At 53.2% G+C, this 20,806-nt stretch overlaps 1 protein-coding gene across 4 annotated transcripts in view; it reads right to left on the bottom strand.

Annotated features, from left to right (window-relative positions):
* ECE1 (endothelin converting enzyme 1) overlaps positions 1-20,806 on the bottom strand; it is a 124,927-nt gene that overhangs the window by 52,418 nt on the left and 51,703 nt on the right. Inside the window, exons 1-3 of one of the 4 annotated variants that reach the window (XM_027521323.1) lie at positions 12,077-12,250; positions 11,010-11,096; positions 2,202-2,343 (exon numbers count right to left, since the gene is read on the bottom strand). In XM_027521323.1, coding sequence (XP_027377124.1) covers positions 2,202-2,343; positions 11,010-11,096; positions 12,077-12,235 — 388 coding nt within the window. In that variant the 5' untranslated portion in view covers positions 12,236-12,250. Of the gene's footprint in view, positions 1-2,201; positions 2,344-11,009; positions 11,097-11,327; positions 11,435-12,076; positions 12,251-13,805; positions 13,963-20,806 lie in introns of those variants that run through there. The other 3 variants (XM_027521333.1, XM_027521341.1, XM_027521349.1) reach the window with 3 other exon arrangements.

The following is a 20,806-nucleotide window of genomic DNA, read 5'->3' as shown; positions in this document are numbered from 1 at the left end:
CCAGATGTGGATGATGCCAATCACCAGCATCTGGGGCAGCCACTGCTTTCCCAGGCTCAGGCAGCTGATAAAGACACATGAAAGGGCTCAAGGGTCACCGTATCCCCAGCCCAGCTCCACCCTAGGGGGAAGAGTTCCCCTTACCCAGAACCAGGCTGGGGAAAACCCGTCTGGAGCCCTGAGACAGATGGGATAGACTGAAGCAGGATTCCTCCCTGTGGGCCCCACCTGGCAACTACAGACGTGTGTGTGTAGAAGCCAGGCCTTGGGAGCTCCCTTCTGGTTTCTGATGGAGAAACGTCCTGGGGACTTCTAGGGGCAACCCCAGGGCAACAGTGCATGTTAGAATCTCATCGGCTCCATGCACAGGGCCAAGAGCTGGGCAGACAAGGCTGGAGAGGGCCTGCACTGCCCGGAGCTAAACCTGCTTCAGGATGAAGCAAGATGGCAGCCGCAGGACAAGGGTGATCAGCAGAGAAAGGCTCTTCCCACTTTGTCTTCCTTCTTGCTCTTTGTTCCTTCAATCATTTATTTATTCACTTTGCAAAGTATCCTACGGCATGGAAGCATTATGCTGAGCATGCATGGTAAAGAAATCACTAATTAATCAATCAGATATGCAATAATCGCCTGTTGGGCTAGGCACATTTGGTAAAACGTCTACAAACCATTAAAAAGTCAGTTAAATAACTAAGCAATTATTTCTTAGGTACCACCTAGGCGCCTGACATAGAGTAAGCACTCGTTCCATGTTTGTGGAATGAATAATGAGTGAATGAATGAATGAATAAGTGAATGAATGAGTGAGTGAATGAATGAGTGAATGAATGAGTGAGTGAATGAATGAGTGCTTGATCCAGGAGGGATGGGAGGATGACTCAGATGAAGCCCTGCACTCTTTTCAGGCCCCCAAACCCCTTCCCCACCCCAATGCAGTGTGGCCAGTCATGCAGGCCAGCAAGTTCACAGCGGAGAAAGCTGGAGTTGATGTTCCCAGGTCCTATGGAGGTTCACAATCTCTCTGATGGTTTGAGCACCAGGTGACCAAGTCAACGGGGTTAAACTCCTGGCGAAGCCCCAGAGACTGCTCATCCAGGTGCTTCTTGCCATCAGAGAGCTGGATACAAGGGCACAGAGCAGAGAGAGATCCCAGAATTAACTGGACTCTCATCCCTATTAGCTTGGATCTGCCCCTTCCAGGTCCGTAAGAGCTTACGGAGCATTGATTCTTTGAGAGGCAGTTGCTACATACACTCAACCAGACACAGAGAACCAGCCTCAGACCCCTAACAGCGGGATCCAACTGGGGTCTGATCATATTACTATACAAGGTAGGACAGAGAAATGAGATGACAGAGGTACGCAAAGGTCCCCTGGCTCAGAGAAGAACAGCTTTCCTGGGGGTGGTAACACACACTGGGGTGTACCATCAATTACACAGAAGACAGGGCCTGAGCTCAGGCGCCCGCCAGCCCATGGCTGAATCCCTCCCGCACCAGACACGTGACCTTGGGCAAGCTGCTAAGTCTCACTGCCTCAGTTTCCTTTGCAGAAAACGGGGCCAGAAGCAACCACACCTCACAGAGTGGCAGCGAGGAGGAAACGAGATTGCATCTGCCAAGGAGAGGCAAGGTATTCGGTACATGGAAAGTATTCAGCAAACGGAAGCCATTACTGCCGTTCTGTTGGAACTGTCGATGGGCGACAGGGCCAGCCCGTGTGTCTAACCAGCCTGCATCCTAACAGTAAGAGAACCCGGAACAGAGGCCAGAGAAGTTCTACCAGGCACCAGGTATGTGACAGATGTTATCTCGAATCCTCAGAGATCGAAGTGGGGTCTGATCATATTGCTACACAAGTTTGGACAGAGAAACGTGGGCTAGTTGTGGGAGAGATTCAAACTGACTACCGGTCTCTCCATGTAAAGCAGAAAACACACAAGCTCTGAGAGATTGAATGACTTGTCCAAAGTCACATGGATAACAAGTTGCCAGGCCAGGATTCAAACTCACCTCCTCCTGACCCCCAAACTTTATCATCACCCATCCCCCCACCTCCCAGGCCTCAGTCTGGGGCAGCCACCCCAGCCCCCCCAGACCCAGCTCCCTCCTGAGCCTCGGAGGCCAGTCGCTGACAAGCAGACAAAAGCCCGGGGCAGCAGTGAGTGGAGCCCATGACCCATCACAGACAGAGGCACCTACTTGTCTGGTATTGGATGCCCAGTACTGCCAAACAGGCCACCAATGCCGCCGCCAGGAGCACCACCAGCACCACCAGCCGCTTCTCCACCGGGGTCCTGGCGGCCCAGCATCTCTGGCCGTTCCGGGGGCCTCGGAAGTTCACCTGCAGGGAAGGAGGCAGGCGGAACGGGGAGGACGTGAGCCCAGGGGCCTCGCTGCCCAGGAGGAGGGGGCTCCGCAGCAGGTCCTGGCCCCGGGGAGACATCAGGGCCGCCCTCCCGTCTCAGGGGTGGTCTGGTTCCCACGGAACCGTCCTAATCCAGGAGAGGAACGGCCACCCTGCTCAGCAGCTCGGAGTCAAGCAGCCCAGCCCAGCCGCGCTCGTGTTTTCTGTGTCACCCGATCCGGGTAGAAGGGGAAAAAAGAGAGATCGGATTTTCCCGTTCCTCCAGTAAGGAGTTCAAAAAAGAACAGGATGTTTGCACTCGCAGGCATCCAAGGAGCATCCGGCTGGGCTCTGAGGCTGACACAACCACCAGCCTGCACTGCAGCACGCCGACAGGGGCGCGGGCAGCCGGGGCCACCGGGGCCGCCACGGCCCCACGAGGACTCTGCTCTCAGCTTCTTTTTACAAATGAGGAACCCGCAACCCGGAGGGGTGAGCCCCTTGCCTCTGCTCACACGGCTAGATGGGTCGAGCTTGGATCTGGGCCCAAAGGTATGGACCCCAGAGCCCACCCACGGGTCAGAGCATTGAGTCCCGGGAGATGTCAGTGGGGAATGCAAAGGGGAAAGAGCTCCATCCGAGCAGGTCCTCAAAGGGAGGAGAAAACGTTCTCAGCCTAACTCACAGTCAGCTAAACAGGAAAAGAGGCACAATGAGAGGAAGTGGAGGGTGTGACAGGGCCTTCCAAGCTGAGGAGGGGCCCACCAGCCTGCAGCGCTCAGAGCCCAGGGCCCAGCCTTCACACCCGAAGCCCGCTGGGGGCTCCCCTCTGTTCCACGAGGTGCTTCCTGCCGAGGCCAGGGCCGCGGGACAGGAAGGGAACCCTGCCGGTGGGGTTCAGTTCAGTGACATTGTGGCCACGTGTTAACAGTCGAGCACCCGCTCAGGGCCACATTGGAAGTACAGAGAGGACCAGACCTCACTTTCAGCTCTCACTGCCCAGCAGACAGAGAGATGCAGAAACAGACTGGGATAGGCAGGGGTCCAGTCAGGGAAGGCTTCCTGGAGGTGGGGGCCCCTGGGCTGGGTCTTAAAAGAATAAGTAGCAGCTGGCCAGGTGAAAGGGGAAGGAAAGGGAGAAGGAGGGGGGCAAGGCCTGGATGCTAAGGGGTGCTATAAGCCGGGTTACGGGTGGGGGACTTCTTCCCAGGGCTGGAGCGATGGGATTAGATTCACCCTTTGGAAAAGCCAAGGTGGAAGCAGAAGCAAGGCTGGAGGGGAATGAGCATGGAGGCAGGGAGGCCCACAGCCTGCCAGGGACGATGGGGAGACCCAGCCTCTGACCTGAGAGTGGCCCCAACTGCTGAGAGGACAGCTGCCCCTGGGGGCCACGGCACAGTCTTCAGGGAGCCTGACACCGACGCCTGGGGACCCCGAGGCCAGTCACCTTAGCGAAGGGCATCGAGCGGCCTCATGGTCATCACTGGCTATTTTCTAAACAGGAAATGACTGGGGATTGCTGCACTAGTGAAAGAGGAAGACAAAACTTTTGTGGGGGAAAAAAAAAAGATGATGGATTCTAAAACTGAGAAAGGGAACTTGAGGCTTGGTGAGAATTCTGTGGAGGTCCAGGAGGCTGGGACACGAAAGCAGGTACAGGGAGGGGCGCGGTCTCCTGAAAGCCCTGAAGTGTGAGTCACTCAGTCGTGTCCGACTCTTTACGACCCCATGGACTATAGGCCGCTAGGCTCCTCTGTCCATGGGATTCTCCAGGCAAGATACTGGAGTGGGTTACCATTTCCTTCTCCAGGGGATCTTCCTGACCCAGGGATCGAACCCGGGTCTCTTGAACTTCAGGAAGATTCTTTACCACCTGAGCCACCAGGGAACTCCCCTGAAAAACCTTTTTAAAACGGTGAGACGTGAAGATTCTGACCACCCTCCTGGTGCAGACATAGCCTGGGACAATGCTGACGCGCTCACAGCCTCAATGTCTATGAAGCGCTTTCTCAGAGGTAGCAATTCCCTCGCCCAGTTCATCAGGGGCACTGAGATCCAGAGGGGTCCCCAGGGGTTTGAAGCAGGCGCTGCCTTGTCTGGGGACGCTGACATTTGTTCTCACTCTTTCTGTGCCATGGAACTGATATCCCCTTCTGTCTCCCCCACTGGGCCTCTCAGTGACCCCAAAGCTCAGCTCAGGGGGAGACGGGCGGAAAGCTAAGCCATGGCTAACCTTGGTTGAAGAGGCACCAGACCCCTGGGAAGCCAGGGAGCACAGCTGTTGGGGCTGGAAACCCTGTCTTTTTTTTTCCGGCTGCACAGCAAGCACAGTATGTGGAATAGCTCCCTGACCAGAGATTGGTCCTGCGCCCCCGGTTTGGGGAAGGTGGAGTCTTAATCACTGGGCCACCAGAGGAGTCCAGGAAACTCTTTTTTAAAAAACTATTTTTTTAATTGAAGGATAACTGCTTTATAGAATGTTGTATATGTATACCTATGGCTGATTCATGTTGACATTTGGCAGGAAACTCGCTCTTATGTGGACAGAGCAAGGTGCGATCCGAGGAAGTGAAAGGGAAGAGAAAGAAGAAACAGACAGAAGGAAGAGGACAAAGGGAAGGAGGGCAAAAGCAGCGATCACGGCAGCTAATGTTTGAGGGCTTTCTGGTTACCCGTGTTGACTCTATTCTGTTGCCGGATGATGCTATTCCATCTTACCAGCACCCCCAAGAGTAGGCGTGGGTATTAGCTCCAGAAGGAACACAGGAAGCGGGGGCCAGAGAGGGTGATAAAAAAACTCACATCTCCCCCGAGCCCACAGCATCAGCCCCGTGGCCGCGCTGCCCACCAGGAGCAGCGAGTCGAGCCGAGACTCACTATTTAATATCAAACAGACAGATGGTGTTCACTGCAAAACGCAAACAGAATTAAGTCAAAATTAAATTAAACATTCATAATTCCAGGGAGAAAGGGCAAGTGAAATTTGAAGACAGGGTTTTTTAGCCTTTGTATGGTTCTTTGCTTGATTTGAATGACCAGGCAGAGAGGCCTCTTGGTTTCTGGACAAGACTTGCCTCTGAGGGCCGAAGTCCAGATGCAGTCTCCCACAGCAAGAGAAGTCACCAGGAGACTGTACCGGGGTCAAGAGGCCACTCCAGGAGAGGCTGTCCAGTTCCCGGGTGCCGTGGCCGGGGCTGGGCCTCCAAGCTGCTCTTTGGCTCAGTGAGTCCCTTCCCCGCCCTGCCTCCTTCAGAGCCCGCCTTTGGGAAATGGGGGCATGTGGATCATGAGAGAGGGGTCTCCAGCAATGTGGAGGGTCAGAGGGTGAGTGACAGGCAGCTCACTTGGTCTCGGGAGAGGTAACTGGGCACAGCATCAGCCAGGGAGCAGAGCTTATCCTGGAAGATGGGGTGATAATCACCGAAAATGCTCCACTCGCTGGCCGGCTTAGCATCCTAGAGACTGGTCCTGGGAGGCAGAGAGAGCATGAAACAGAAAGATGCCTGGAAAGAAAGGTAGAGAGGAAGACCAACAGGAAACAGAGGTGGAGAGAGAGAGGAACGGTTGAGCCATCCAGCCCAGGAGTTCCCAGGGTTGCCACAACCAAGGGAACAAAGCCCTGCTGAGGGATAAATATTTGGTTACAGAAGTGAGCACCTGGCTCCACAAGGCTCCCAGCAAGAACGGGTTCTACGGGCGAGGACAGGACACCACGCCTGGGGCCCAGGAGGCAAGCCAGCAGCAGAAGGGGTGGGGAGCCTGGCTTTTGGAGGAAGCAGGGGGTCCGCACGGAAGGCAGTTGTTTCCTGAGACACTGCCTGGTCCGCCAGTGACCTGAGCTGAGCGGAGCAGCCAACAGGAGTCAGTCTGGCCAAAGGGTTGGCAGGGAGCCCACCCCCTGCAGCCCAGAGGCCAGACCACCCCAGGGAGGGCTGGCAGGGAGACGGGGCCGCCTGCCTCCGAGTCAGCCCCTCGGAACAGACAGACCGTGACAGCCTGGCCCTGCGTGATATCCTGTGTTAGGCTGGGGAAGTTTCTTCCAGGACAGTTTCTACATGGCGGGCTTCTGGCTAAGGCCACTGGGACCAGGCCAGAGTGAAACTGTGAAGCCCTCCCGGCCTCTCCGTTTCCTCCGGGAGCCCTACCAGCCCCTCAGCCCCACTGCCTGACTCTTCCAATGGCTGAAAGCAGCTTGAATCGGTACCTGATGGGGGGCAGGGGACTCCTTGCATCTCAACAGGAATCCAAGTCTAGTATTTAGAAGATGCACCTTCCAGCTGTCAATGACACAGGAGAAAGGGCATGACTGCGAGAAGTCAAAGGTCAACCCTGGCTTTATCAAGATCGCGAGTGTGTCCCTGGGCAGCCTCTGGACCTCAGTCACCTATTTTTACATTTTTCTATTTTATGCAGACTAGGGGATCTTAGTTCCCCACGCAGGGGTCGAACCTGTGCCCCCTGCATCCCTACATTGGAACTGTGGAGTCTTAACTGCTGGGCCGCCAGTGAAGTCCCAGTCACCTATTTTTAAAATGAGGAAGCAAATGAGGTGCCAGGTCTGACCAGTTCAGATCCTAGAACAACTCTAAGGTCAAGAGTAAAAAGATCGAACAGGCAGATGGAGTTGAAAGAGTGTGCTGGAAAGCAGAGAGATCTTTTTAAAGTACTTAATGGGACTGTCTCTGCAATTGCCGACAAAAGACAGCTCTGTGCATGAAGGAAAGCGGTGTGGGGGAGGGATTAGAGAAAACCACCACTCAGAATTAAATATCTTGGCTTTCCTTTTTCTTGAAAAAAAAAATTTTGGTTTTTTAGGGGTAACTGGATGAGCTTCAAAGGTTTTGGTAAATAGTTGTGGCCTTCTGTGGGAAGCTTCCCTGGTGGCTCAGTGGTAAAGAATCTGCCTGCAGGGTAGCAGACCTGGGTTCGAGGGTTGAGAAGATCCCCTGGAGGAGGGCACGGCAACCCACTCAGTACTCCTGCCTTGAGGATTCCCTGCAGAGGAGCCTGGTGAGCCACAGTCCATGGGGTTGCACAGAGCTGGACACGACTGGCGTGACTAAGCAGCAGCAGCAACGGCCTCTGCTCCCCAGTTTAGGCTGCAGGCGCGTGTGCATGCTCAGCTGTGTCTGACTCTGTGACCCCGTGTTAGGCTGCAGGGGTGTGTGCATGCTCAGCTGTGTCTGACTCTGCGACCCTGTGGACTGCAGCCCTCCAGACTCCTCTGTCCATGGAATTTTCCGGGCAAGAATACTGGAGTGGGTAGCCATTTCCTACTCCAGGGGATCTTCCCCACCCAGGGACTGAACCTGTTTCCTCTGTTTCCTTACTGGAAGGAGGATTCTTTACCACCTGGGAAGCCCCAGCTGCAGGTATAACTTTAGTTATTTCCCTTTGAGCCACTGAAATGGTATGGTATATACCGGGAGGTACAGAGACAAGGCGGCCAGTCTGAGCGAAGAGACAAAGCTCTTGAGTTTAGGGCATCACTGAGATATCACGCCCGGTGAGCTTTTATCATGATCCCAACCAAACACATTTTCTGTGCATTACACTAGGTGCTTCCACTTGTATTGTCTCATTTCAATCTCTGCAACAGCTCTGACAAGTGGATTATTATCAACCCCATCTTGTAAAAAAAAAAAAAAAAAAAAAAAGCTGGTTAACTGAGTAGCTTCCAGGTCTCAGAGTCTGTGAGAGGCAAAGCTGGGGCTCCGTGTCAGAGCTGGGGCTTTAAACTCTGCACTCAGTCCACCCTGACGAATTTTAGTTGATTGCAATGAAGTTGTACCTCACATATGAGATCAAGGAAAAGAAAAATCCTTTCAGGTGAGGTACAGGTAGAAATTTGCTCCAGCTAAATACAACACTTTGTCAGCATGTTCAGGCAAAAGGTGGCAAGTTTGGCTGAAAGATGCAAATTGTCATTTACTAGTGTTGGTATTGGCAACTCTGGAGTTTCAGGAACAACAGGCTTCAAAATCTTGAAAAATCAAGTAGCTGATTTTTATAGCTGCCCGTCAAGAGATGGAGATTTGGTGTGCGGGGAAGAGGACTAGATCCATTTTAAAAAGCCTAAAATTGAGGGAACAGTTGTGTTTCTAACAATTGCTCACAGGAAATTATTCAAAAGGCTGGAAGCTGGTCACCCACAGTGTTATGGATACTGGGCCTATTGTCCAATGGTAGCAGATTGAGTAAATGTATTTTTATATATTGGTACCATAAAGTATTATGATATTTAATGGCAGTATGTTTTGGAAGCGTTGTTTCGTTTTTTTGGCTGTACTACAAGGCTTGCAGGACGTTAGTTCCGGGGCCAGGGATCGAACCCCAGCCCTCAGCAGTGAAGGTATCAAGTCCTAACCACTAAGCCATCAAGGAACTCCTTGGAAGTATTTTTAAAACTGAGGTACAGCTGATGTTTCAGAAGTTTCTAACAACACAAAAAAATGCTTATGAATTGGCATTAAATGAAAAAAGTAGGACAAAATGTTATGGATGTGGAGTGAGCTCAATTATAATAAAAAATATATATAAGCAAATGTGAAAAACTAGAAGTAGTTATTTCTGAGTGGTGGGGTTACTGTCTCTTTGTAAATATTTTTTATACTTGACTCTTTTTTTCACAAATTAGTATGCAAAATTGTTATACTGGAAAAAATTCCCTGTGATTAAAGACATAAAATTCATAGAAAACTCTGTAAGATGAGACGAAAAGGTTCTCGACTCTTACAAGAACAATCATTAGCTAGTCTGCTTTGGGGAAGTCGTGGAGGTTCAAGGAAAGCCGGGCTGGGTACCTACAGAAATGCCTCCAAATCCTTGGGGCAAGCATTTGGGCTTATCCTGTAGTAAAAGTGGACGATATACCCAGCTGGGTGGTTTGGTGTCGGGGCACCAACACTACATTCCAACCGCATGACAGCTCTGTGACCACAGGAATGTCCCTAACCTCTCTGAGACTCAGCTTGTCATGTGTAACACAGCCGCAAGAGCCCTTACCTCACGATCACAAACATAACAATCCTGGCCGGCCCCGAAACATGCACCACAGTCATGTTCTCTTAACTCCCATTGTGCAGATGCAGGAAGAGAAGCTTAGATCGCCCAGGATCACGGGTGGTGTCAGATTCACACCTGGCCGCCCCGCCCCCAGAGCCCCGGGCGCCTCCCCTCTGCCAGGCAGCCTCAGGCTGACAAACGTACTTTGTGGCCTGAGAAAGTCTATACCCATGCGGGCTGCGGCATGGTGATAACAGCTCAGCACAGTACTTTGTTGTGAATTCCGAAATGCTTTTGTGCTGATATATTTAGAACCCTCTGTGAAAGATGAGACTGAAAAAGACGGCTGATTAGATTCTGTTTTGATTCGGGAAGGCAAAAGCGCCTGCCACGGGAATCTAATTTCCTGCTGGATTTAGCCTCTTCAGAAGAGTCCACGGGGAAGCAGCTCTACATAGACCAGGTTTGGTTTCTTACTCCTAGATTTCTAGCTCCAGGGCACCTAAGGCAAGTTGTCTCCCCTTTCAGAGCCTCAGTTTCCTCATCTGTAAGAGGGAGCAGTGGGGACAATAACTCACGGGGCTGTTCCTGAAGGCTCAGTGGGACGGTGTAGGTAAGAGAGTCCCGCTCCAGTGTGTGCAGACCACTCAGGGTCGGGTTTGGACCTCCCCGGGGCCTGCTGAACAAGTGTCAATCAATGCTGTTTCCCTTTACCAGTATCACGATCCCAGCTTCTGAGAGGTGTGTCCGAGCAGGACTGGGGCTGGCAGCCTAGGTTTCCACACAACCTACGCTTCCCCTCTGGGGGCGGCTTGTGAACTGATAGCAGTCCCTGCAGCCGGCCTCCCTGGGTCGGCCTGGCAGAAGCCTCCTCGACTGAGCTGCTCGCCGGGTCTCTGCGAGCCGGTTTTCCAGGTGTCAGGTCACAGGGCCCCCCTGGGCATCCTTTGGAATTCCCAAATTCCTCAGGTCCACCTGTTTCAGTTCACACCCAGCCAGGGTTGAGGTCCTGGTCTGGACTGCCCCAGCTCAGTCCCTCTGGGAGGCAGAGGTGGTGGGCACATTTGAGCCCCAGGGGGCAGAGCCTGGTGGGGGAGGAACTGGGCTTCCCAAGTAGAGGCTGGAAGGGGCAGGGAGAGACAAGCAGAGGCTGGGCTCTAGCCCCCAGGACACACGAAGTTTGGGGGAAGAAGAGGAGGAATGTGGGGTAACGTCCAACAGACAAGGTGACCAAGCACCCTCTGTCTGCCCAGGACTGACAGGGTTCTGGGACTTTCCATGCTACAACTCGGAGGATTTTAGGCTCTGCCTAAAACTCTGGGCAGGTCTCAGCACTCAGGGACTGGCCCCCTCCCTGTGAAAAGAGAACTGGACCAGCTCACCCCTCCAGGATGCTTCTTCCACTTGCCCACCTGGGTTGTAACCCAGTAGCAGGTGGTCCAGAGGGTTTGGGGACGCGTGGAAGTGGAGCGGGGAGGCCCTTTGGGGAGCCCAGCGCCTCAGGGGTACTGCTAACCCAGAACAGGCTTTTCTTAACCCACGGAGCCCAAGGGCTGGCAGGCTGGCACGGGCCCCCTCACCCCCCGGTGTTGGGCAGGATGGCCGGGTCTGCCAGGGCTGAGGGCAGGGGGGGGCGCGCAGAGCGCCGGGGAGCCTACCTGCAGGTGGTTGGGGTACACGTCGCTCTCGGACAGCGAGTCCACCAGGTCCTCCTCGTCCAGCGTGGCCCGCTTGTAGGTAGACATCTGCAAAGTCAAGTGCAGCACGGACTCTCTTAGCGCCTCCATGGCTCCCACGCCCGAATGGGGAGAACGGGGAAGCGGCCACCCGCCGCCTGCGCCGCCGCCGCCGCGCCCCGCCCCGGCCGGGACACCGGGACCGGCCCACGGCCAGGCCCGCGCCGGGGGAGGCGAGGGGGGTCCCGCCTCCCTCCGCCACCCCCGCCCCTTCCCCGCTTATGCAACCCCAAGCCTCACCCCCAGCGCCGACAGCGCCGCGGCCACCGGACGCGGCGGCCACAGGCTCCGCATGGTGCGCCCGCGACGCCCGCTCCCCGCCGGGTCCCCGCCGCCGCGCGCCCGCGGCTCTGGCCGGGGAGGGCCGGCCGTGGGGCTGGGCCCAGCCTCGCACCACCTTCGAGGGCGGAGCCCGGCCCGCGCGGCTCCGGCTCCCTCCCCCGCCGCGCCGGGAGACCGCCCCCCAGAGTCCCCGGGGACACGGAGCCTTCTCCCCCTTCCCAGAGGTCGGGGGGTGGGGTGGGGGTCGGGGAGAGGCGCCTCCCGCTTGCAGGCAGGAAGGGGCTCGCGGCCACCCTTCCTTCTAAGAAACATGAAGTCCTCTTATAAACCGTGGTGGCAGATGCCAAAAGGCAGGTACTAGGAAAGGGCCCCTAGTTTGGCCGCAAAGGTCAAGAGAGAAGTTTCTCTCGCCATTGACCCTTAGCTGCGCCAAGAGCGGCCTCCCCCATGGGAGCTAGAAAGATTGGGGGGGAAAACACAGACACACAGACACACACACACACACACACACACACACACACGGGGAATAAAAAAGGCATGTGCCTCCCCTCTCATTTCCCCCTTCCTCTAGTTCAGGGGTCTTTAAGCCAGAGTTCAGGATGATCTCAGAAAATTCCAGAGCACTCTCCTGACTTAGAATGAAAAATGTTCTGTGCGCGCTGGAGGGAAGCCCATGCTTGGCTCCAGGCTCCAAGGTGTGATCTTACCCTCAAAACAGGAACGGCTTTGGGGCGAGCTGACAGCCAGGAACAGGACCGTTCCCTCCACCTTCCCTCAGAGGTGGGGCGCTCTGGACACCCGGCCCTCTCCCTGTCCCTTAAGGTCCCAGAAAAGCCTACCCAACAGTTGCCCAAAGGACCCTCCATGTCTGGTAAGACCTGGAACCCTCGCATTTATACACTTTTCCTCAGCTTTCCAGAGCACTCCTGTTCCCTCTCATAGTTGACTTCACAGATGCGTGAACGAACAGGCACAGGAGGCTGAGGGACACCTGGAGTGACAGTCTCGGTGAGCTCCCCAGGTCTCCTAGCTTCACCTCCCGCCTTCTCACAGCCTGCTCTGCAGCCAGAGCCAGCCTTCAGCAGGAAACTCTGAACCTGTCACCCTTGCTCCCAATTCTGTGGGGACAGTCCCATTACCGGTCCCCCGTGGCCCCTGCCCACCCTGCCCCTTTTCCCACCTCGCTGCCGCAGGCCCCAGCTTCTCCCGCCCTCCCTCTGTTCCCCAGATTCTCCGAGTGTCTCCTGCCCTCGAGACCTTTATAGCACTGTTCCCTCTGTCTGGACATGTCTCTGCTCCTCCCGTGCAGGCTCCTGTTGCAGATAGAGGTCAGCGTAAACGTCACACCCTCAAATGTCCCAGCCACCCCGAGCAGAACCCAAATTATCGATCATGGCAACCTGTTTTACTGCAGTTTGTTACTTATTTATGCTGGTTTTTAACATCTGTCTCCTTCCCCCTCCCCCAAATTGTGAGTTTTATCAGGGCTGGGACCTTGTCTGACACACAGAATCCCCATCGGCTGCCATAGCACAGGCACTCCAAACACTGTTAAAATGAATGCGAGAACAAGTAAAGGAGAAGTGAAAATTACTCTGGGGAAGGGCCTTGAAAGTGCATCTAATTTTGCAATACCCAAGGACAAGGAGAACATGTCTGAGGACCTTCGGGGAGGCAGGGTCCGTGGGAAGAATTTTAATTCTGGGTTCTTCTACTCCACTCCCCCTGGGTGCAGGACTTCCCATTACCCACTGGAGAAAGAGAAAGGGCCATCGGGCTGTTTTAATTTCACCCTGGGTTGTTTTTTTTTTCCGGAAACCAGTTACACTAAGTAACAGGTGTTAACTGCCCCAGGAAAAAGACCCTTGAAAAAGAAATTCAAGTCACCAAACACCTCCCATGCCTGGCACGGCAGGCATCTACTGTTTCCTGGGCGCTTAGAGGGACGAGGTATTTGTCGGTTCTTCTACACTCATGTCTCATTGAAGCCTCTCGCTGTTCGCTCTGAAGCAAGTATCATCGGTCTCTTTTACAGAATCTGAAACCGAGGCTTGGGGAAGTAACTGGCCCAGGTGTAGAGAAGCAATGGCTTCTCCTTCCGTCTCAACTCAGAGATCAGCCCTTCTGGAAAGCTCTCCAGACCAGTCTTGTCTGACCCCAGGCAGCCTCAGGCCTCCTGTGCTGTGTCCTCTGCCTTCCCTGACCCCTCCCCACATCCCACGTTTCCTTCTACTGATGCACACAGCACCTTAATTAGGAGAACCTAGAAGGGAGGGCTGAGTCCTGTGAGGCCCTACGTCCCCAAAGGCCTAGAGTGGGACTGGAGCTTCCATGGGCATCTGCACGAAGGTGAGAGGTGAGGGAGGAGACTGGCAGCCTATCCCAGGGGCCAAGGCCGGCCTGTCCATGCAGGGATGACCAGGGAAGCTCACCTACCTCTGGAGTAGAAATCCAAGGAGACCAAGAGCTGTTTATTTTTCAGCACACAAAAGATGAGGGGCCCTTCTTGAGATGTCGCCTGCCCCGGGGCCAGGGAGTGAAACTGAACCCACCTCGTACGTGGGAATGGCTTAGGCATCTCTGCTCCTTGGGGAGCACCATGGGCCCCAGTCAGCAGGTAGCATTCCAAAGACTGGGCGGGAGAGGCGCTGGGTAGGGGGAGCCCTGTCTCTTACCCGCCCAGTTCTGGGTGGGGCCTTCCAATCACTGTCTTGTTGGGTCCCCACACCCACCAAAGCCCCAGCCTTGGCAGGTATCACTTCCCTTTCATGGGAGATGTGGGAGGGGGCCAGGCACGGAGAGGGGCCTGGCAGAACAAAAGTCTATGCTGAGCCACTGGGCCCCAGCAATCCGTATCCCTCCTGACCCCGGGAAGCCTGGTGCGGTGGGATCTCCACCTCCCACTTCCACTTGGCAGAGGAGACTGAGGATGGGGGAGGCGGCACCCCCCTCCCAGTCCCCCTCAGCCCTCCTGCAGGTCCCCTCCCTGGCTAGAGAGTCAGAGAGCCAGGATGGGAGTCCTGGCTGCCCCAGCCCACCGCACCGCCTCCAGAGAACCTCAGGCGCTCAGCTCGTGGGCAGCAGAGCAGGGCCTGGATTGTGGGGCCTCCTGCTCTTTGTAGAAGGGGAGCTGCTGCTCCAGGCGGGGATGGCATGGACTTCAGGGGTGCTGAGTGGCAGGCCAGCCAGGGCTGTTCTCCCTAACGGCCTTGTTTGTAGTCGTGGGGACACCCACAGCCAGGGAGCTTTAGGGAAAGGGACAAACAACTGCAGCTTTGTGGGGAGATGCTGCCCCGAACTGCACGCTCCTCTCCCGGCCCCGCTGAGCGGTGGATGAGAAGTGAGGGCCTGGAGTTCGTGAGAAGGGCTAGGCGGAGACCAGGAGCGGAGCAGTGGGAACCACGGTCCCCAGATGCATCACAGAGACGGTGATGAAAGACAGACAGATGGAGGGTGTGATGGTGCCCAGCTCTGGAAACCCCACCCTGTGGAAATCAAAGGCCTGGGCTGAAACAGAAACGAGAAGTGTTATAAACGCTCATGTGTTTCTGATGACAAAGGCCTCCGGGCTCAGTGGCACTGGGTGTGACCCCACCAGGTCATCTTTCCTAACCACGTCAGTCACTCCGATGGCTTTTGTGTCGGTATGCCCAAAGGAGGGGGATCTTCCAAGAAACTGAGAGCTCATCAGAGGCAAAAAAAAAGAGCAACTGTGGGTGAAATTCAGTGAAATTCAGAGGCTTGGGACTCCCTGACCACAGCCCACAAGTCGTTTTCACATTCTAAGTCTCAGCTTCTTAGAGATGCTGCCCTATGGCCAGAGCCCCATCAGTTCTTGCCTTGTGTGCCAGTAATTAGTTGAGAGCTGTTAAATCCTTATATGTACGTGCGCTCAGTCCTGTCTGACTCTATGCATGCCCATGGACTGTAGCCCTCCAGGTTCCTCTGCCCGTGGAATTTTCCAGGCAAGAATGCTGGAGTGGGTAGCCATTCCCTTCTCCAGGGGATCTTCCTGACCCAGGGATTGAACCCGTGTTTCCTGTGTCCCCTGCAATTGGCTTCCCTGGTGGCTCAGAGGGTAAAGAATCTGCCTGCAATGCAGGAGACCTGGGCTTGATCCCTGGGTCGGGAAGATCCTCTGGAGAAGGGAAAGGCTACCCACTCCAGTATTCTGGCCTGGAGAATTCCACGGACAGAGGAGCCTGGCAGGCTATACAGTCCGTGGGGTCACAAAGAGTTGGACATGACTGAGCGACTCTCACTTCTCTTCCTGCTTTGGTAGGTGGATTCTTTACCACTAGCACCAGCTGGGAAGCCCACCTAATACACGCTCATGTTTTATGCTGCTGCTGCTGCTGCTGCTAAGTCACCTCAGTTGTGTCTGACTCTGTGAGACCCCATGGACAGCAGCGCACCAGGCTCCTCTGTCCACAGGATTCTCCAGGCAAGAACACTGGAGCGGGCTGCCATTTCCTTCTCCGTGTTTTATGTTAGTTAAAAACTTATGTTTAACAAGGACAATAATAGAGTGAGGAAAAGCTCTGGTTCCAAGCTTCAGCTCAGATCCTCACTAATGCCATGTCCCAGCTGTGTAAGCCTGGACACGTGACTCAGCCTCTCTGCCTCGGCAGTCTCATCTGTAAAATGGGGATGATAATAATAGCACGTCCCTCATAGGACTGTTGCGACACTTAGTTAATATGAAGTGCTTAGGGACTTCTCTGGCTGTCCAATGGTTAAGAATTCGCCTGCCAATGCAGGGGACACGGGTCCGATCCCTGGTCTGGGAAGATTCCACATGCTGCGGAGCAACTAAGTCTGTGCACTACAGCTACTGAAGCCTGCACTCCCCAGAGACCACCCGCCCCAGGGAGAGACGCCGCTGCAGTAAGGCCCGCGTACTGCAAAGAAGAGTATAGTCCCTGCTCGCTGCAGCTAAAGAAAGCCCGTGCCTAGCAACGAAGACCCAGTGCAGTCAGAAATAAAAGTTTTAAAAATCTAAAACTTAAAATAAATAAAGTGCTCAGAGCAGTGCTGGGCACACAGCATATCCCCACCAAGTGTTCCCTGTTACTATTTGTACCATCACTACTTACAAGACACAGGGCTCAGAAGCCTCCAATTGATCCCCACCGCCAAACTCCTTAGCTTGACATGCAAGGGCTCCCCTGAACTGGCCCAAACCTGACTCCCCAGACTCACCTTCCACACACCTCTTGGGTATATGGCCGTCACCCTGACCCCTGAGCTATCCCTGTGGGTGCTGACCTCCCAAAAGGAGTCTGCTGAGTCCATGACATCTGTCAGGCCCCAGGCTGTAAGCTGAGGGAGTAGCACTTGCTCCCCACCCTCAAGGGATCTATGACTGATACCCTCTTTCCCAAGTCCCCCTTTTGGGACTTGCCTGGTGGTCCAGTGGCTAAGAGTCTGCATTCCCAATGCAGGGGGCCTGGGTTTGATCCTTGGTCAGGGAACTAGATCCCACGTGCCACAACTAAGGCTCGATGCTGCCAAAAAAATACAAAAGACTATGCTGTCTCCACCACAGCTACTGGTCTCCACGTCTAGCCTACCTTTTCCTCCAGGAAGTCCCCCCTTCTCCCGACTCAGAGGGAATCATGCCCATCCCTCTGGTGTACCCCAAGCATAGCATCTGCATTTCATTCAGGCCTTTGTCCAGGTGTCTTCACCGCAGGGATGGACCTGGGGGATGGGTGACAATTACGTTATTTCCCTCCATCCCCCATATCCAGCACAGAACCTGGTATATAGATAACTGGTTAATTTGTATCCAAGATTTTCACTCGGGCAAAGGCATCTGTGACTTCAGTGAAGAAGAAACAGGGTAGAGTTGCTTGATGACAAGTAAAATTCAAATAGGACAAATTTGGGCAAGGAGCATATAGTAAATATATACTATAAAGCATATAGTAAAAATACATAGCCATCGCTCCGGAAGATGACACCAGGTAACACCTACTGCTACTGTTACATGATCTATAACATTGCTCAGTGTCTTTTACATGAGAAATTTCCATGTGATTAATCTCTTTCTTGTTTTAAATATTTATTCATTTGGCTGTGCCGGGCCTTCGTTGCCACACTTGAGATCTTGTCTTAACAGCAGCTTGCAGGATCTTTAGTGGCAGCAAATGAGAAATGTTAGTTGCGGCACGTGGGATCTAGTTCCTTGACCAGGGATCAAACCCAGGCTCCCCTCATTGGGAGTCAGAGTCTTAGGCACTGGACCCGTTGGGAAGTCCCTCCATGTGATTAAGTCCTTTTTACATTTACCACTAAGTTCCTGGAGGAGTGAACTGCTTCTTAGTTCTTTGATAAGAAGAATCACAGGAATTAGCTGAGGAAGCTCACAGCCAAATCAAGCACTTTTCTGGCCTTTATGTTCAGCTTTGTCCTTGTCCACGTTTTCTGCTCTATTTTCTCTGCTCCTGATTTTTCATTTCTACTGTGTATCATTTGATTGATGTGTTTCAGTTGCAACCCATCATGAATCCTTTTTGGAATAAAGTGAATTTGAAACAACCTGCATCACGAAACATCCCTGCCCTAACTCGATTCTCCTGGGACTGCAGCTTCGATGTATTTATTCAACAGCAGGAATGAAGCAGGAAAGACAGACCTGGGCCCCTGGATCATGTGACCATGTCATTTCCCTCCTAAGGCCTCGGCTTCCTCATCTATAAAATGGTTCAGTATAAAGATTTTTTTTTTAATCTATTTATTTGGCTGAGCTGGTCTTAGGTGCAGCATATGAACTCTTAGGTGTGGCATGTGGGATCTAGTTCTCTGACCAGGGATTGAACCCAGGCTCCCTGCATTGGGAGTGCGGAGTCTTAGCCACTGGACCACCAGGGGAGTCCCTGAAAAGCTTTAATGAGCTGAAACGAACTGCCTGGCACCAAGCATCCCATCCCCAAGTGACTTGGCACTTGGGGGGAAACACGGCAGCCTAATAAGCTGCTTTTGTTTATTCTCCTTCCTCAGCTTTCCCATTTGCTTCTGTACCCGTCCAGATTTCCTGATCTTGGCCTTAGCTCAGTTAACACTGGTGTGAATCTCACTCTGCTGCCGTACTCAAGGCAAAAGCAGCCGTCTTCCTGGGTGATTGAGGCTAATGTCCACAATGATAAGTCCAATTACGGAAGGATAGGATGTACTCCTGACACGATGGGATGCAGATGGTACTTCACCTCTGTGCTTTCCTCCCCAGAGCAATGGCCACGGTCAAGACGAACTTAAGGAGACACAGCAAGTAAATGTGATGGGGTGTGCGTGGTGCGGGGGGGGCTACCCTGGTAGCTCAGCTGGTAAAGAATCTGCCTGCGATGCAGGAGACCCCGGCTTGACTCCTGGCTTGGGAAGATCCCCTGGAGAAGGGATAGGCTACCCACTCCAGTATTCTTTCCTGGAGAATCCCCATGGACAGAGGTGCCTGGTGGGCTACAGTCCCAAATAGTTGGACACAACTGAGCAACTAAGCACAGTACACGCTCGGTGGGATCCTAGAACAGAAAAAGGACCTTAGGCAGAAACTTCAAGAAAACTGAGGGAATTCCCCGGCAGTCAGGTGGTTAAGACTCGGTGCTTCCAATGCTGTGACTCAGGGTTCAATCCCTAGTTGGGGCACTAAGAGCCCACAAGCCATGTGACATGGCCAAAAAAAAATTGAAATTTAAAAAAAAAAAAAAGGCAAATTAAGGGGCTTCCTTGGTGGGCCAGCAGTTGGGACTCCATGTACCCAGTGCAGGGGGCTTGGGTTCATTCCGTCTCTGGTCCAGAAACTAGGGTCCCGCAAAGCAAGGCCAAAAAATAAAAGGCATAAAGACTTTAGTTAGTAACAATGTATCAGTGTTAGTTCATTAATTGTGACAAATGTTCCATGTCATAGGTAAATAATAGGGGAACCAGGTATGGGGTATAAAGGAACTCTTTTCAATCTTCCCAATGATGCTATACATCTAAAACAGTTCTAAAATAAAATGTTTATTAAAAAAAAATAATTAGCTGCCTCTTGAGAAATCTGTATGCAGGTCAGGAAGCAACAGTTAGAACTGGACATAGAACAACAGACTGGTTCCAAATAGGAAAAGGAGTACGTCAAGGCTGTATATTGTCACCCTGCTTATTTAACTTATATGCAGAGGACATCATGAGAAACGCTGGACTGGAAGAAGCACAAGCTGGAATCAAGATTACTAGAAATATCAATAACCTCAGCTATGCAGATGACACCACCCTTATGGCAGAAAGTGAAGAGGAACTAAAAAGCCTCTTGATGAAAGTGAAAGAGGAGAGTGAAAAAGTTGGCTTAAAGCTCAACATTCAGAAAACGAAGATCATGGCATCTGGTCCCATCACTTCATGGCAAATAGATGCGGAAACAGTGGAAACAGTGTCAGACTTTATTTTTCTGGGCTCCAAAATTACTGCAGATGGTGATTGCAGCCATGAAATTAAAAGATACTTACTCCTTAGAAGGAAAGTTATGACCAACCTAGATAGCATATTCAAAAGCAGAGACATTACTTTGCCAACAAAGGTCCGTCTAGTCAAGGCTATGGTTTTCCCAGTGGTCATGTATGGATGTGAGAGTTGGACTGTGAAGAAGGCTGAGCACCGAAGAATTGATGCTTTTGAAGTGTGGTGTTGGAGAAGACTCTTGAGAGTCCCTTGGACTGCAAGGAGATCCAACCAGTCCGTTCTGAAGGAGATCAGTCCTGGGATTTCTTTGGAAGGAATGATGTTAAAGCTGAAACTCCAGTACTTTGGCCACCTCATGCGAAGAGTTGACTCATTGGAAAAGACTCTGATGCTGGGAGGGATTGGGGGCAGGAGGAGAAGGGGATGACAGAGGATGAGATGGCTGGATGGCATCACTGACTCAATGGACGTGAGTCTGAGTGAACTCCAGGAGTTGGTGATGGACAGGGAGGCCTGGCGTACTGCGATTCATGGGGTCGCAAAGAGTCGGACACGACTGAGTGACTGAACTGAAAACAGAATAAAAAGTTGTTGACACCACCAGAAGCCCAGCAACTCCCAATTCTCAAGGCTCTTTTATACCTTGGTCTCATTTGTGTCTCACGCTGCATCACCCTGTGGAACAAACGCAGGGACCCGTTTCACAGATGGAGACTGAGGACAGAGGAAGGAAGCAGCTTGCCCTTCGGGCAGAGCTGGGACTCCAACCCGGATCCTCCTGACCCTCTGAGATCCTCTTCCTCTTTCCTCATGCTACCATGGGGCCTGGCTCTCTAGGTCGACTTCTATTGGAGACAACAGGCTGCCTGTCTGAGACGTGGGAAATAGAGGAATACAATTGGGGGTGGGGGTGGGGAGAAAGATTGCACTTTAGGCTGGGCGGGCCTGGAGGCCTGAGCATGGAGGGGGAAGGTGAGCGGGAACAAGGGGACAGT

The sequence above is a fragment of the Bos indicus x Bos taurus genome, chromosome 2 (genome assembly GCF_003369695.1).
Source record: "Bos indicus x Bos taurus breed Angus x Brahman F1 hybrid chromosome 2, Bos_hybrid_MaternalHap_v2.0, whole genome shotgun sequence".
Classification (NCBI taxonomy): Eukaryota; Metazoa; Chordata; class Mammalia; order Artiodactyla; family Bovidae; genus Bos; species Bos indicus x Bos taurus.
This window is presented reverse-complemented; position numbering and strand designations above follow the sequence as displayed.